Here is a 16,451-nt window from a genome sequence, read left to right on the forward strand (position 1 = left end):
ATGTTATTTTATATATATGCATCAATAATTTACTAAATAAAATGTATGTAAAAGACAGAACAGTGTAATTAAAATAATTATCTTCATTTGTATTCATATGTAAATAATATGGTATGTTTCTTGTTTAGGAAGAAATTATTTCAACAAAATTGAAATAACTAATATCATATTTATTTTATTATTTTTCTTCTCAAAAGAAAAAACTTTGACCAGGGCACGTTTTGATTGATATGGGCCTGAGTAGGTCGATAATTCAGATCATTTCTATGGTTCAGCGACGCACTTTTCATGACAGCGCCGCTGTCGGAATATCGCGGAACTAAAATACTGCTCAGTTTCATGGCTACACGTCAATTTCACTCGTAATATACAAACGAAGTTTTTGTACACGCCTTTCTCTTATACTAAAACTCCTATCGCGTTTCTAAAAGCATAGGATTGTTCGTTTCGGTTTTCTGCAATTCGCCAGCTACTTTTCATGAACATGCAAGATCTGAAACTCTTATATGCAATACATATTGTGATGTGTTGACTACAGAAGCCGATAACAAAACTGTAAATCTTTAATTTTCTTTCGTTTTTCGTATTCAAATGTTGCTGGCGACTTGCGTTGTTGTCGATACTTTAATTGTGGAGAAGGATTTTTCAATCCATAAACTCAGTTACGAGAAAGGCATTTTTAAAATTTAATGATAAAACAGGACACTCCAGCATCCCCTTAATGTCACTGGAAATTCAATACCCGCGAGATTTAATACTGTGGTGTAATGCGGGTATGATGATTCCCGATTTACATGTCTTTCTGTGGGGTACAGAGCGGCGACCACCGATCACGCGAAATATGCATTGTCCGTCGAATAAACACTGATCACCGCTCGTTTCGTCATTATTTCTTATGGCACTTCGATATGACATTCCGCATGGATTATGCTTATTCACATTCACTACCAAATTGAGGATTCGCGACAATGCCCACTGTTGCATTCCTGGAATTCTTCGAGCAATGCTAGGATAGGCTCGACGAAGTGTCGCTTGTACCATATCGCGCATATCGGTGCAACGATATCTCGCTGTTCTTTGTAATTATGCTCTTATTAGTACGTTTATCCTTCGTTGCAAATTTGCTATTGAACGCGGTGTTCACTTTTACACTGCCGTGTCTTTCTACAGCGTCTCACATTCGCTCGAGCACTACATCGCCAGCGTCTTCTAAAAACCGCCGCGGCTCGATGTTATTAGAGTTTATCACCGCACCTGTCAATATACGACTCTCAAACGCGGCGTCGATCTCTCGCCAGACAAGAGATCGTTTGTTGCGATTCGCGTATTCGCCACTCGCCTGAATGTGCACGAAACGTGGCTTCAATTCCAACTTTGCACCCGCGAGTCGCGCGATTCTCTCCACTGCGGATCATTTATATCCAATGGTGAGACGCGGACGCTTGGCACGACAAAGCTCTTCGAGCTGCTCGATACATTTGTCGCATCGTTGCATCCATGAGAAACACTCCATCAGAGTAGTGACCTGGCCGCACTGTTCCAGCAGTTCGCGTTCCACTCGTGGTTTTCCATGTTTTTTTTTTGATGTGTGCAAAGTGGACATATGCTGCACGAGAATATAATGTACAAAGGTAGTCTGCAATTCGTGTACGATCTGCCGTCTAGCCTACCGAAAGAACCGGTCTCATGTACCCTGACATGATACATTCCTCCATTGTTGATGTCAGCTATACGAATCATGCATGATGTGCATACGGTTAAAGAACCACCCGTTGTATAATAATTGTGGATCACACATTGTGCTTAGTATGAGCATTCAATGTACGAATTTCTGGAGACGACACGAATTTTTCTACGTGATACATTTCATACTCGCTCATATCACTAGCACATCCACTATCGTCGGATAGTATTTCTTCGTCGGACTATTCTTGGTCCATTATATTCTTCAAGTTTACTTCCACTTCATCAAACACTTCGTCTCTAATATCGCGAACTGTTCCTCATCCACATTTCTAATATATTCTGCTATGTCGACTCTGTCCTCAATGTTACCGATATTCTCGAACTCTACATCATCCATTATATCCTCAAATTCTATTTCCAATGCTTCAAATAACTTGTCTGCATTTACACCGTCCATGTCCTCAACGTCTGAATGATATCAGCCATACTTTTCGCATTACACTTATTATGATTCGGTAATTTTTAAAAACGTCAACTGAGATGTCGCGCGCTTATGACCCATTATATATTCTATTTGCGACTTCTTTGTCCCTTTGTCTATCCTTCCTATTGGGTTGCAGTGGCGACGTGTCACCCGATTTCACGATTCTTCCTAGATAAATATCATTATTGACGTTTCTGACCTTGAAAGAAAGAACTATGAGAATGCAGTATGATGTCATCATCTATCCCTCATTGAAGGCGCTTTGTGTAGTAGCCGATACATCGATGATGTGCCACCGATTTCCTAGAAAAAAGTCCACGTTATAGTACTGCTACACATTTTGGGGTAGGTGTTGGATGGCGGCAGTGACCCCGCAATGCATTTTTGTGATATACGCGGGGTCCGCGGCGACAACTCGAAACGCACTTTAGGGTGAATGCAGGGTCCGCGGCGGCGGCAGTGGCGTTGGCGTCTGCGGCGGAGTGTGAGGTGGCGGCGGTGGCGGCAGCGTCTGCGGCGATGGGGTGTTGGATGGTGCTGGCGGTCCCAATAATACGTGACATCACAACATAGCGATATGTATCATCACATCACACCGCTGGGATTCATCATATCAGTAAACACCGATAGCACCAGGACTTCCCGCGTCTCCCCCTCCCTTCTTCGCGCCTACCTCTCGCGCCCCGCACCCTCCTCAGAAGACCTGGGTTAGAACCGCCACTATTATACTACTTAAAGTGTATGTCATCTCACGTTAATATGTTTTTATTTCCACTAACCAATAGACATTTAAGTAAGTATATGTGTGTGTGTGTATGTGTGTGTGTTTGTGTGTGTGTGTGTGTGTGTGTATGTCGTGTGCGTGCGCGTGTGCGTGTATATAGGGTGATTCAAAATAATATATTATCCTTGAAATGTCATATTCCTGACTTAATTCTAAGACGATTTGTCCTTTGCTAAAATTTTGTCAAAAGCGTAATTTTTAAATTATAATAAGAAATTAGCGAATGACGCGTAGAGAAGGTAGCCAGGAGCGGCGTTTCTCACTGTCCGACGCAGACGGGAGACCTTCTAGACGATCAGACGATCGCTACACACGCATGCATATGCGATCGCATTCTCTCTCACTCTCTCTCTCTCTCTCTCTCTCTCTCTCTCTCTCTCTCTCTCTCTCTCTCCCTCCCTTCCTCCCTCCCTCCCTCCCTCCCTCACACACACACACACACACACACACACACACACACACACACACATACAAAATTGCCTTGAAAAAGTTTGATGACTTCGACATGCTGCAGCTTGAAAAATAAGAAAAACTTCCATCGATCATTGATGGATCATGTACAGCTCCAAACTATTATCAGTTAAACTTCCATTTCTCTAACAAGTTTAGAAATCACTCGTTCCCATCGATGCACGCAGATCGAGTAACCATTAAAATACTTTGTTTCTTATAAAACGCATCACTTCGATATGTTTACGCTCAGCATGTAGCTATTCATTAACTTGAAGAAAACAAAGTATTTCAATGATTACTCAAAAAATTTATTACTGTATCTCTATCAATTAAGTGTCCGTTTTACTATCGATGGTCCATTTTAATCCATTATTATTAATTAATCATTCGACTGAAAATCACCGAAGAAAAGTAATCACACGCCGCGTTTATTCGATGACAGCATGCATTTTAATAGAGAATCTGTTAATTAATTACTATAAATCACTGCCGATTAATTATTCGTCGACTTAATATCACTCCACGTTATAAACCAAAACTTATGAAAAGAAGAGTATTGAAGAAGAGACTTATGAAAACCACAGCACAAGATATTATTTGTGATATTTAATTATTAGGTGTTGGAATTAATTCGTAGCGTTTTACAAGTGATGGGAAGTACTTTCATTAATGTATTTTTTAATGCTCTTGTGAAATAAATAACATTCTTTCATTAAAAAACGCTACGAATTAATTCCAACACCTAATATCATTACATTAATACATCATATAAACATTAGACGTTTCGGCCACAATCTGGCCAGTAAATTCAGTAAATTCACAAAATTCTTAAAATGCAGAATTACATATATTTGACATTAAATTCAGCCGTCGTGTAATGTAACTATGTATAAACGTATTCTTTCATCTTGTGAAGGTCCATCGTACAACAATGCAGCGCCAATTGTCATATTGCGAATTATGTAGAACAAGAATTTCCAGATTCTAATTTTAAATATTAATCTATCATTAATATTTTCTAATCGAATTGTATGAAAATTGAATCGTTACTTGTTTTAGAAAAAATGATGAATCTTAAGCATTTCCTTTACACAGATGGAAATTTGTCGTGACATTGTGTATTATTTGTCATATCACATATGTTACCACTATTATATGTGTTAAAAGTTTAGATTGTTCTAGAAGAGAGATCTTTCTTTAGAAAAGGCAGATAAACATCGGACAAACCTTCAGTGTCACTTTGCTTATAGATACTACTTATTTGGCTTTTTATGTATATCATTTCAGAAGTTCTTCTTTTCAATAATGATTGTTCTGCATCTAAAATTCTATTATCTCAATCTAATTCCTGCATCTCATTCAACTGGTGACATGAAACCACTGACATCTCCGAGGTGAATCTTCTTATGTTAGCCCTATGTTCTTTTATTCGAGTTTTTAATTTCCTTTTTGTTTGACCAACATAAGAAGCCTCACAATATTTAAACAATTTATTTTATAAACCACTCCACAATGGTTCTCTTTACACAAAGGATCTTTTCCAGTTTTAATAAATCTATTTAATTTATTTATAGATTTGTAAGCGATATTAAAACCCTGAATATGTGATAGTTTTTTAAATTTTTTCGATACTTAAATATGGTACTATAAAAAACTTTTTCTTTAAATTAGAATTAGAATCGCTTTCATTATTGTTATACTCACTATTTTTATCTAAATTTGTTCTATTTTCTAAAGTTTTGATTCTATTTTTATATTGTTGAAAAAATGAATTCAAGAGGATAGCCATTCATTAACAGAGTGTGAACTAAGTCAGAAATGTTTTTTTCTTGAAATTTTGGATGGGATAAAAACAATATTCTATCTAATTGCCCGATGATTACACCCCTTTTATGTACTAACGGATGATTCGAAAAATAATTTAAACATCTCCCTGAATTAGTAGGTTTTTTATAAATATCGAAGATGATTCTTCCTTCTTGTCTCATTAGTTTAACATCTAAAAAATTAATGCCGTTTTCATCGTCAAAGTCAACTGTAAATCTTAGCCTTTCATGATATGAATTAAACATTCTCCACTTTGTTTTTGCATGGACAATACAATGTCATCAACATAACGGAACTAAAAAGACGAGATAATATTATTAGTCGTAATAATTTCTTGTTTTAAGTCTTGTAGAACAATATTCGCTAATATAGGGGACAATGGAGAGCTCATTGGCATGTCAAAAATCTGTCTAAATATTTTTTTGGCAAATTTAAAAAATGTAGAGTTAATTATAATCATAATTGCTTTAATAAATACATGGAAAGAAATCAAAGTCTTGTTTTCAATCAAGTTTCACCTACGTTCAATACTCTTTAATACTAAATTGATCGGAATGTTCGTGTACATCGAGATCACGTCGAATGATATAATACTGAAATTTTTATCGATTATCCTTCCATTGAGTTTATTCACAATATCAAAACCGTTTTTTACATAACTGAAATTTTTTTTGTTATTATTGTTTATAATATCTTTTAGGAAGATCGTCAATAGATAAAAAGCACTGTTTATGCAACTAACTATTAATCTCAGCGGATGACCTTCCTTATGAATTTTTGGCAGTCCATAAGAACTCGGAAGTCGCCGTCCGATACATACAATTTTTTGTATATGTTTAGGTCAATGTACCCCTTGTTTTTCCAATTTTTTAGTAAATTACTAATTACCGTTGTTATTTTGTTGGTGGGATCTTTATTTATTAAAATGTATGTGCTCATTGAGAATCTCATACATTTTCCTTCTGTAACTTTTTGATTCATAATTACTGTTGTATTACCTTTATCAGCTTTGGTAATTAAAATTTCAGGATTCTCTGAGATGAATCGTTTTACCTCCCTTACACTTTCTCGTATGATATTATTCTCAAACGATTTAATGTCGCAGTTATCTATTGATTTAAATATTTGAATTACTTCGTTCCTAACCGTTTTACAAATTTCATCATCAGTTCTGACAAGATTCATCATTTTTTCTGTAAAACAGGTAACGATTCAATTTTCATACAATTCGATTAGAAGATATTAATAATAGGTTAATATTTAAAATTAGAATCTGGAAATTCTTGTTCTACATAATTCGCAATATGACAATTGGCAACATTGTTGTACGATGCACTTTCACAAGATGAAAGAAAACATAGTTACATTACACGACGGCTGAATTTAATGTTAGATATATGTAATTCTGCGTTTTAAGAATATTTGTGAATTTACTGAAGATGGCCAGATTGTGGCCGAAATATATATATTTTTCAACATATATATAAAACACTGTATAAATATATATATATGTAGTGTATTAGTGTTTTGTGTCTACAAAATGAAAAAAATATAGTAGAAAATCTGTCTTTAATAAGAGAAGATTATGAGTGCTTTCTAACAAGAGCGACTCACTCAGTACAACACAATGATTATCTCATCCTTGTACATCGGCGAACAACAAGACTGTAATAATGCACATGTCATACTGTGTCACATTGTTTTTCTTTGTTAGAAGGCATCTTATAAAACCAAAATTGGTTAAAAGATTATTGTGATATGTGTTTCTTATTGGAAAGCATCCTATAAAGCCAGAATGGGAAAGGTTAGTATCTTTATGTCATTCGTGAAAATATCACTTTTATACACACATACACACACACACACACACACACACACACATATATGTGTGTGTATAGAACACTATTACTGAATTGACAATACTGTTGCGCAGCAACGATACTGTGAACGCGAGTCATACTGGTTACAGCTGATTAACTCGTATAACGCCATTGTTTTCTACGCGTCACGTAACGTGAAAAGTGAAAATTTTTTGTATGTATGCATATATGTGTGTGTGTATGTGTGTGTGTGTGTGTGTGTGTGTGTGTGTGTGTGTGTGTGTGTACTTTTCACGTTTTCAACCTAGGAAAAAAGATACATAATCGATATCATGGTCACGTTATTAACGACTAATTAAGAAAAAGCATTCACTGGAAGCGTTTGAATCCACGTTATTGCAGAATTCTCTATTATCAGAACTCTCTATTATTAGCAGAACTCTCTATTATCTTTAAAGTTCTATTATTGATATGTCATTTAAGTGCATTCTCCAGAATTTATTCCATAAAAAAAATGCAAACAGATGATCAGATATATGACGCAGTAAAGTAAAATTCTATATTACATTCTGTGGCACAAAAGTGTGGTCAGTAGTTCTTTGAAAGAAACCGAATGTCATAAAAATCATAAAAATGATAAAACAATATTTTAAAGATACATTACATTCAGTAAAATGCATTTACTTATTAATATGATGTTTAATCACCATTATTAAGAAAATAACAATTATGTAGGAAGGAAAATATTTTCATAATAATTTGCTGGAAGGTATGGTCGCAACATGTTACTGTGACGCTCTTGAGATACATGTCTAGCATTCAGCCGTCGAGCATTGAGCGGTTGTGAAGGAAAAGTAGGCAGCACTTCAGAAATCGGCCCGACATGTGCAACTAATTTCGAGCACACTGAAATACACGTATAAATTTATAAAAAAGTATTGAAAATCTAATATAAGTAATCACATCTAATATAGTAATTTAATATAGTATAGTAATCACTGCCGTAGTAGTGTTTTTCCTTATGTCCAATTTCACTTTAAGTTAGGATGTAATATGTATTGTCAATATATGTATTGCAGGTACAAGTGTAGCTACTTCATCTCTTTTTATGTTTAACAAAAAGAAGTACAAGTTTCTCATTCTCAGATATTTACGCAGATTTTCCCTATGTCTATTTACACGAATATTAGAATTTTATGAATATTATTTGTGTATGTATGTGTGTATGTATGTATGTATGTATGTATGTACGTACGTATGTATGTATGTATATGCATATATGTATAATGAACATATAAATTTCAATAGTACATATAAACAGACATAGCGAATATGAATTAGCTATGTAATTGATATATGTATAATGATGCACATAAAATATAATTCTAATATTCGCTAATACGTCTATATTCTGGATGAATATCTGAGCATAAATAACTTCTGCCTCTTTTTATTAGATATAATAAAAAGAGATAAAATAGCTATATGTATATGCAATGTATCGCGATGTATTTATAATACATATTGCATCCTGAGTGTATCCACATAAATTTGCATAGCCGCATAAATGTATGTATAAAAAAAGTTATCCAATCACATTTCTATTATAAAGACATACATAAAATACGATTGGATAATTCATTTTTTTATTCATATATCTATGCAAGTTTACGTGAATATATCCTAAGTTTAAATGGCATTAGGAACGAAAAAATGCTATTACATTGTACGTATATACATATTTGCATTTGAAGTTATATTATTTATATTGATGTCATAGTCAGTGTCCTTAACAAAAATACACTTACTGTAGCCTGTTGTTGTCAATGACTCGTATTCAGAACGTGCTTATAACGATGTTAGTGCGTTAACATGCTTTACATTACGCATATTATAGAAATTCGAAGATAAAAGCGCGTTCTGAATACGGACCAATATTAACTTACATTGACTAGTAAGTGTCTACATTTACTAGAACGCTTGGAATGTGATATGTACACATAGTCATAGACGTATAGCGTCGTATGAAATTTATGCGTATGAATGGCCACGCAATATATGTTACATATATGTCTAACACATATATATTAGGTGTAGTAAAAAAAAATCCATTATTTTTCCAATAGATGGCTTTAGTAATCTGTATCTCGCGTTGCGAGATATTGCCATCTATTGGAAAAATAATATTATACTACACCTAATACAAGGGCAAATCAATAAGTATCCGTGTTAGTAATGAAGATGCAAATTTTTCACAAAAATTTTTTTTATTTTTCAACGTAAGAAGAATACAACGTATGAAGAATACACCTTTTTAGAAGAATACACTTTTCCCAACGCTTTTGCAATTTTTTTAACCCTCAGAAAAATATTTTTTCGATTTATCGAACTCTGTAAAATCTAGGACTCTGTTTCGGCGATGACCTCCTCATTCGACGTGAATTTCTTTCCACCGAGCCATTTTTTCAAGTTTGGAAACAAGAAGAAGTCACAGAGAACTAAATCCAGAGAGTACGTAATTCGATCAATTGGCTGTGGCGACTGCGAAGGAGTGAGCCGGTGCATTGTGAACAATCCATCGCGGCATCCATCGGGTCGACAGCTTTTTCATTCTCAAATTATCATGCAAAATATTGAAAATACATTTCGTACGACATGCTTACAGCCTCTGCTACTTCATGCACTTTCGTTCGACGATCAGCGAGAATCATGTCGTGGACTTTTTCAACGATTTCCTCAGTAACGACGTCTGCCGGGCGGCCTGAGCGCTCCTCATCAGAAACAGACGAACGACCACGTTTGAATTCTTTGAATCAATATCTAACGGTTGTCATAGGTGGTGAAGAGTTCCCATAGACAGCATCCAACTTCGTTTTTATTTCTTCACACGTTTTTCTATCCAAAAATAAGAAACGAATCACGGATCGATATTGCTCTTTTTTCATTATATCGGAAACATCAAACACGCTTACGAATTGCTATCAAATCAAGACTATTGCTTCACTCTGAAATTTTATATGGCATCGTTTGAAAGATGGTAGTACACGATGGCAATGCCAAATTGCATCAGCAACGTTGCTTGAAAACATTACTTATTGATCTTGAAACACTACTTATTGATTTGCCCTCGTATGTACGTATATTATACATAGATAGTATATAATGTCCAAAAGGGGGATCTCGGATTTATGAGTTGGACATAAAGATGGCTATAACTGAATCGTGGAACATGAGTTTTAATCGAAATATATAGTATATAATACGCCAATACATTTTGCGTTGATCTATAACTATGATTTACAACTCACAATCAGTTACGGACATCTCTGTGCTAAGGAATAATTTCCAATGGTCTTGACCTTGACATGTAATGTCAATGTCATACATTGAAACAACATTTATTTCTTTACCAATTTCTTCATCTTTACTTTATCTAGGAAATATCTCCCAGAATACATTGGAGATATCTCCTGGATAAAGTTGTCCACAATTTATCTGGAAGTGAAGAAAATGGATATTTAACGGTTTCTAACAAATATAAAAACAAGACATTATTTGAAATTATATCAAAAAAATTGGATTAAATTAAATTATATATTGTCATTAATTTCGACAATATAGAATGGGCCCATCCATCGCCCATTGCCGTGAAACGCAATCAAACATACACCGTTGTTGTGCTTAGCCCATAACATGGGCAAATATTCTTGTCTAAGACACATACATATATTAAAAATATTTATCCGTCAAAGTTATGTATTTTCTTCTAACTGTTCTATTATATCACAGTGTGTTGATTACACTTACGTATGAAAGTACAACAATATTTTTTGAAATAATATAACATTTAAAGAATATTTATTCTCTGGTAAAAGGCAAGAGTGTATTGCTTGCTACAATAGAAACAAAGTGATGTCTCATTAATTCAACGTTTTTGGAATATTTCTCTTTGCAAGGATTTTTACTCAAGGCTATATCCGTTGTAAAAGCCGCAACATGTATTCCACAAGACGTACCATCCGGTTGCGTTTGAACTTTTTTAAACCTTATGTCAGTAGATATTATTTGCGGAAAACGAGCTCTATATTGTCTTTCTTTCGACGTCATTTTATCATATGTACAGCCAGGTATGCTATCATATACAAAGTTTTTGTAGTAAAGTTTTTTTCAAAAAAGATGCAGCGCCAGTGATCAATACAATTTCTTTCAATTATTTGGATACTTTTGCGATCACTGGCTATAATTAATTCTGAATATTTTAAATAATGTACGCTTTGTGTTTCGGAACAAAATGTTTCTACCACAATGCGTAAGAAAATATTCAGTCATTTACTATATTTAGACAAGACATTCTCTTTCATAGAAAAAAGAGATATCTGACGATCGTCTAGAACTCTTCGATTTGCCATTTCATCTGTTGTCGGAATATGATTAGTTATATGACTAACAAAAATACAGCCACCTGGCTCTATCACAGTAGTAGAAACAGTAACATTTTTTCGGTTGAAATATTATTACATTTCAATCGTTTTTCATTTTTCGTTTCGTTTTCTTTTTCATCGACTGATTCTATTGTTATATGTTGTCACTTTGTGATATAAGTATTTACCATTTTTGGACAACTCTTTCGCCTGTATTATATATTTTGGTTCTCTGATAGGCATATGTCTAATATACCGACTGTCCAAAATTTCAGGAAGCATGCAGTCAAAATAAAAACATGTTAAAAAAGACAACATTTTATTTTGCCAAAAGTCATTGTCTCTATTAACATGCACTATTTTTATGCTTTTCGCTGTCCACAGCGAAAATGCTATAATCGCGCTGTTATATATTTTATATTAGACCATCCTCCTCGAGAAGCCCATCAGGAGAAGCACCCAACCACTGATTGTTAGAATCAATAAACAATCCGCATGGTTTTATATCTTTTTTTAATATTTTTAATTTATATTTTGCCATTTTCTCCATATCGTGACCATATTTCATGGTATCGATGGATGGAGAAAACAAGGTATTTTTTGCACAAGACGTTAGCCTCATACGACATACTGTTCTAAAATTTTTTTTTTGCTGTCAACATTATTTTTCTCAGTGACAACCATAATTCGCTATCACTTTGCTCTCTAGTTTTGTATTCATTTTCTTTTCAGTTTTTGGCATTTTCAAACAATTCTTCCATATACCTTTGTTTTCTTTCTTCAAATATTTCAGAGGATACATCTGGTTTTTGCAACTGAGGTCCGTAATAATCATCTGTTTTTATTAAATTTCTTTTGTTTTCCATCTACTTTGCGATATTTTTTGGTTCGAGCTATTTTGATTTGTCGTCGTTTTTTCAGATTCTCGATAATAGAAGGAGTCACACATACGTTTTTATGTAATTCTGTGAGAGCTTGTTGCGTGTTATGTTGAACAATAGCTGCTGCAATTCTAGTATTGTAAGAACCACGCGCACCATAAAACACGTGCTTTCCATTAACTTCTGCGCAAACTATCGAGTGAAACGATTCTGCTAAATTGTTAATCACATTGAGCAACAAACACTGTCGGCATAAGCACTTAGGTATGTGATTGCATCCTGTATTTTAGGATAAAGACCGTACAATTTTAAATTCGGAACATAATTTTAATTATTTGTATTAGCGATGTTCTCGCATGTACGGCCACGTTCTTTACACTGTTTGTGCTCCCCAAAGATATGGCTAAGAACATTTGTTATATCTTTTCGTAATTCCTTAGCTAAATGATGCTGAGGTTGCTCCTCTTTTCTTCTGCACTTAATTGTACAATTTTATTTCTAATTTTGGAAATATTGTTTTTCACAAATTTCACATTTCGTGATTTTATAAAGTCATGATTTCTACGCAATTTTGGTTCTGTTGCTTCTGCGACTATTTTTAATTTTTTATATAAATTTCGAAGCAAGTGATTAGTGCATTCTACTTTTCGCACCGTTATCATTTGCTCTCAATACGGATTGCTATTTTTGGACAGATACACATTGCTATTGCCGTCGGCAATGGGTATTTTAAAAATCACTCTATGCATTGCAATGCTACGTGTGAATCAGCAATAGCATCACTTTCTATGCGTGCAGAACTAAGTTACGGTCGAAATTTTTATAGCATTTGTGATTTTTTGCTTCGAGACCTTTTCCATCATATGGAATACAAAACTTGTTGCGAATGCCGATAAAGAAAACCTTCTTCGTGCAGAAACCAATAATAGCTCCAACTCCGAAAAGTGAATCATGGGCACTATCTTTACCATATGATCTCTTTGCCCAACTATCATCCGCTACAACGGTTATGTATGGATGATTGTTAATTATTTCATTTCTCTCTACAGCGAGTTGCATTTCAAGTTTGTCTGCCATTTTCATATTTTTAATGGCTGTTTTTTCTAATTCTTCGAGTACTATGTTTGGATATTAGATATATGTTTTCTCCGACATACACGGTACATTTACAGCTGCAAATACCTCTTTCATTTGAGTATAATCAATCCTAATGGTAATGGTTCTAGCTGTGATAGCCATGTTCAGATCCATATTTGTAGAGTCTATGGAATGTAATCAAAAATCGGCCTTATGAAAAGAAAATTTGCATTCATAAAAGAACTGCGTCTTGAATCCAATATGACGAGTATTTACGAGTTTCCAGTCTTTAAACCGGCAATGTCGCGAATAATTATCAAATACTTGATGGAGTTCTTTATTGAAGAAAGCAGAATTTATGATACGATTACCTTCAGGCTCATGCTCTTGTTGTACGGCTCATCTTTTCGATGATAAGAGCATAATCATCCGCACATTCTTGTACACGTATGTGCTTACTTTCATGCTCATGCTGGATACGATCAGTATCACATGGCCTGTGCTTTCGATGACAAGAGTATTGTCATCTTCACATTTTTGTACATTTATGTGCAAATCTATACTTACTGGCTTCAAGCACTGTGTACTTTGAATACTAATCTTTGAATCCATCAAGTCGTACAGTAATTTCACTGGGTCCTGATAACTGATAGATTCGTCGTTAATATCTTCAGGTATCTTCGTACTTTCTGCAACAGCCAGGATTTTCTCCTTCATCTTCAGTGCCTCCTGCAAAAAAAAAGATATTAATAAAACATTTTATTAAATCCAGTTTTGTTATTTTAAATATAAATACGAGGACAAGTCAATAAGTTTTTAGAAAAATATAGTAAAAATATAGTAACACATTTTTTTTGATCGATTCATTTTTATTTCTCAACATAGTCTCCTTTCAGCACTTGATCCAACGATTCTCCAACTTTTTCAATCCGTCCAAATAATATAATATGATTTATCCAACCCTTCAAAATAAACCTCTGTTTCGGTGATGAGCTGCTTTCTGGTAGTGAATCTCTTTCCACGTGTGAATTCGTGCATTGTCTTGATGGAAGAGCACTTTCTTCTTCGCCAAATGGGGACGTTTTTTCTTTAAAATGTTGTTGGAACAACATCCAATAAGGCTGCGTAGTAATCGCCATTAATTGTTTGCTTGACGGAAGGTAATCGATATGAATTATATCGCGTGCATCTCAAAAAACTGTGGCCATCACCTTTCCGGCTGACTTCACGGTTTTCGCTTTCTTCGGAGCTGGTTCATTCGATGAAGTCCATTGTTTTGTCCACTGTTCCTTCATCTCGGATGTGAAGTAAAGGATCCATATTTCGTTTACAGTAATGACGCAGAAATTTATTTGGATTACGTTAAAACATCTCCAAACATTGTTTTGAAATTGTCACACAGTCGCGTTTATGGTTCACAGTGAGCAAACGCGGCACCCATCTTGCCGATAGCTTTTTCATACTCAATTGTTCAAAATTGAAATCACTGTGCCATGTGATATGCCTATGACCTCAACAAGCTCGCGCACTTTCACTCGTCGATCAGTCAAAACAATATCGTGGACTTTATCGACGATTTCTGGCGTAGCAGCCTCAATTGGACGTCCCGAACGAGATGCATCACATGTGGCTGTACGACCACGTTTAAATTCATTCACCCAATTGTATACAGTCGCAAACGCTGGTGCAGATGTACTATTATTACAGATGAACATTATTCAACTCGGCTTTGATTTCTTTCGGCGTTAAATCTTTCATATGTAGATGTTTGATTACTGCACGAAACTCGTTTTTTTTTTCATTTTGCAAAAAATACAAATGTTGTTCGCTTTAATCATCTACAGAAATGAAACTACGTGATGAATTTCGCTCAAAATTTGACAGTAATCAGCTGAAAGATGTTACTTATCAAAAAGTAATGTGACATGACACTGCAAGTGGTCTTTGAGAGATTTTCTAAGAATATCATGTTTATTATTATATTATACATAAATGTTATTATTTTTCAAATAAAAATTGCGTAATTTGAAGTTGTAATAGTTCTTTGCTTATTTTATTATTATTGAACATGAACTATTTATATCATTCATAAGACTTTAAATGATGCTACACTTGCAGCATTTATAATTTGGGACTTTTATTGTGATGTATTGGGGAATTATAAGATCGCAGAGGTAAGAAAAGATTGGGTAAGAAAAAATTCCGTTCCTGGTAAAAGAAACATGTATCTTTATGTCAAGGCTAGACGGATTTTACAAGCATTGCCCTGATCGAGCGCCGGCGGAAAAGTGTCGATTCTCTCTCGCATACTCGACCTCACACTCAGAGAAAAATTATTTGTTTTTCAATTGTTTTCGAAAGTTCCGAAGTTTCGATTTTAAAAGAATACTTCTTTAGCTCATTCTTCCTAATTTTCTTGTGCAACGGTTACCTCTCCCGACAAATTACAACATGTGCACTATTGCACTTGGCTGTAATGTCGAATTTTAACTATCTACTGAGATTTTATCCGCAAATGAGATAAATCTGTCGCCAATTATTCCTTGCTTTTGCTGTCACTGCTTACATTTGACGTTTTACCTGCCTCGTGTCTGTCTCTCTGTATTTTTTTCTAACTTGAATAGCTAAGCAGGTCTCCCATATTCGCGAGTATTCTCTCGCGATCCCGAGAACACGATATTCTCCTGATGAAAATTAAATCTTTTTCGAATGCATTTTTAGTTGAAGTAATGGCGATATATCGCCACAGTACCTCCCTGCCAGTGCCTCCCTGTGCTTACAGCGATAAACTATATATCCATGCGGAGTGATTCCTGCTTAGTTGTAGTATTTTTTTTTAAATAGAATAGAATAGAATGAGATAGAATAATGCAATAAGACGAAAATTAATTAATTCTGATCCGCCGTTGGATCTTATGTCATATAACAACCGAAAATGTGTGCTAATGATTTTAATTGTGCGATTAAAACTATGCAATTTTCTCTAATTGAATAAACTATTATTCATCGTCTATGTGT

General features: G+C 34.6%; 1 protein-coding gene and 1 pseudogene across 1 annotated transcript; both read right to left on the reverse strand.

Annotated features, from left to right (window-relative positions):
* Window positions 1-2,597: 2,597 nt before the first annotated feature.
* Window positions 2,598-13,829, reverse strand: LOC147908280 (uncharacterized; annotated as a pseudogene).
* Window positions 13,828-15,312, reverse strand: LOC147908281 (uncharacterized). The gene has a single exon (XM_087410429.1). The coding sequence runs from the start codon at window positions 14,148-14,150 to the stop codon at window positions 13,833-13,835; it is 318 nt and encodes a 105-aa protein (XP_087266555.1). The 5' UTR covers window positions 14,151-15,312; the 3' UTR covers window positions 13,828-13,832.
* Window positions 15,313-16,451: the final 1,139 nt, after the last annotated feature.

The sequence above is a fragment of the Acromyrmex echinatior genome, chromosome 10 (assembly GCF_024713525.1).
Source record: "Acromyrmex echinatior isolate Ae372 chromosome 10, ASM2471352v2, whole genome shotgun sequence".
NCBI classification, from domain to species: Eukaryota; Metazoa; Arthropoda; class Insecta; order Hymenoptera; family Formicidae; genus Acromyrmex; species Acromyrmex echinatior.

Coding starts and splice junctions, on each gene's coding strand:
- LOC147908281 (XM_087410429.1), bottom strand. CDS start 14,150: ATGAAGGAGAAAATCCTGGCTGTTGCAGAAAGTACGAAGATACCTGAA.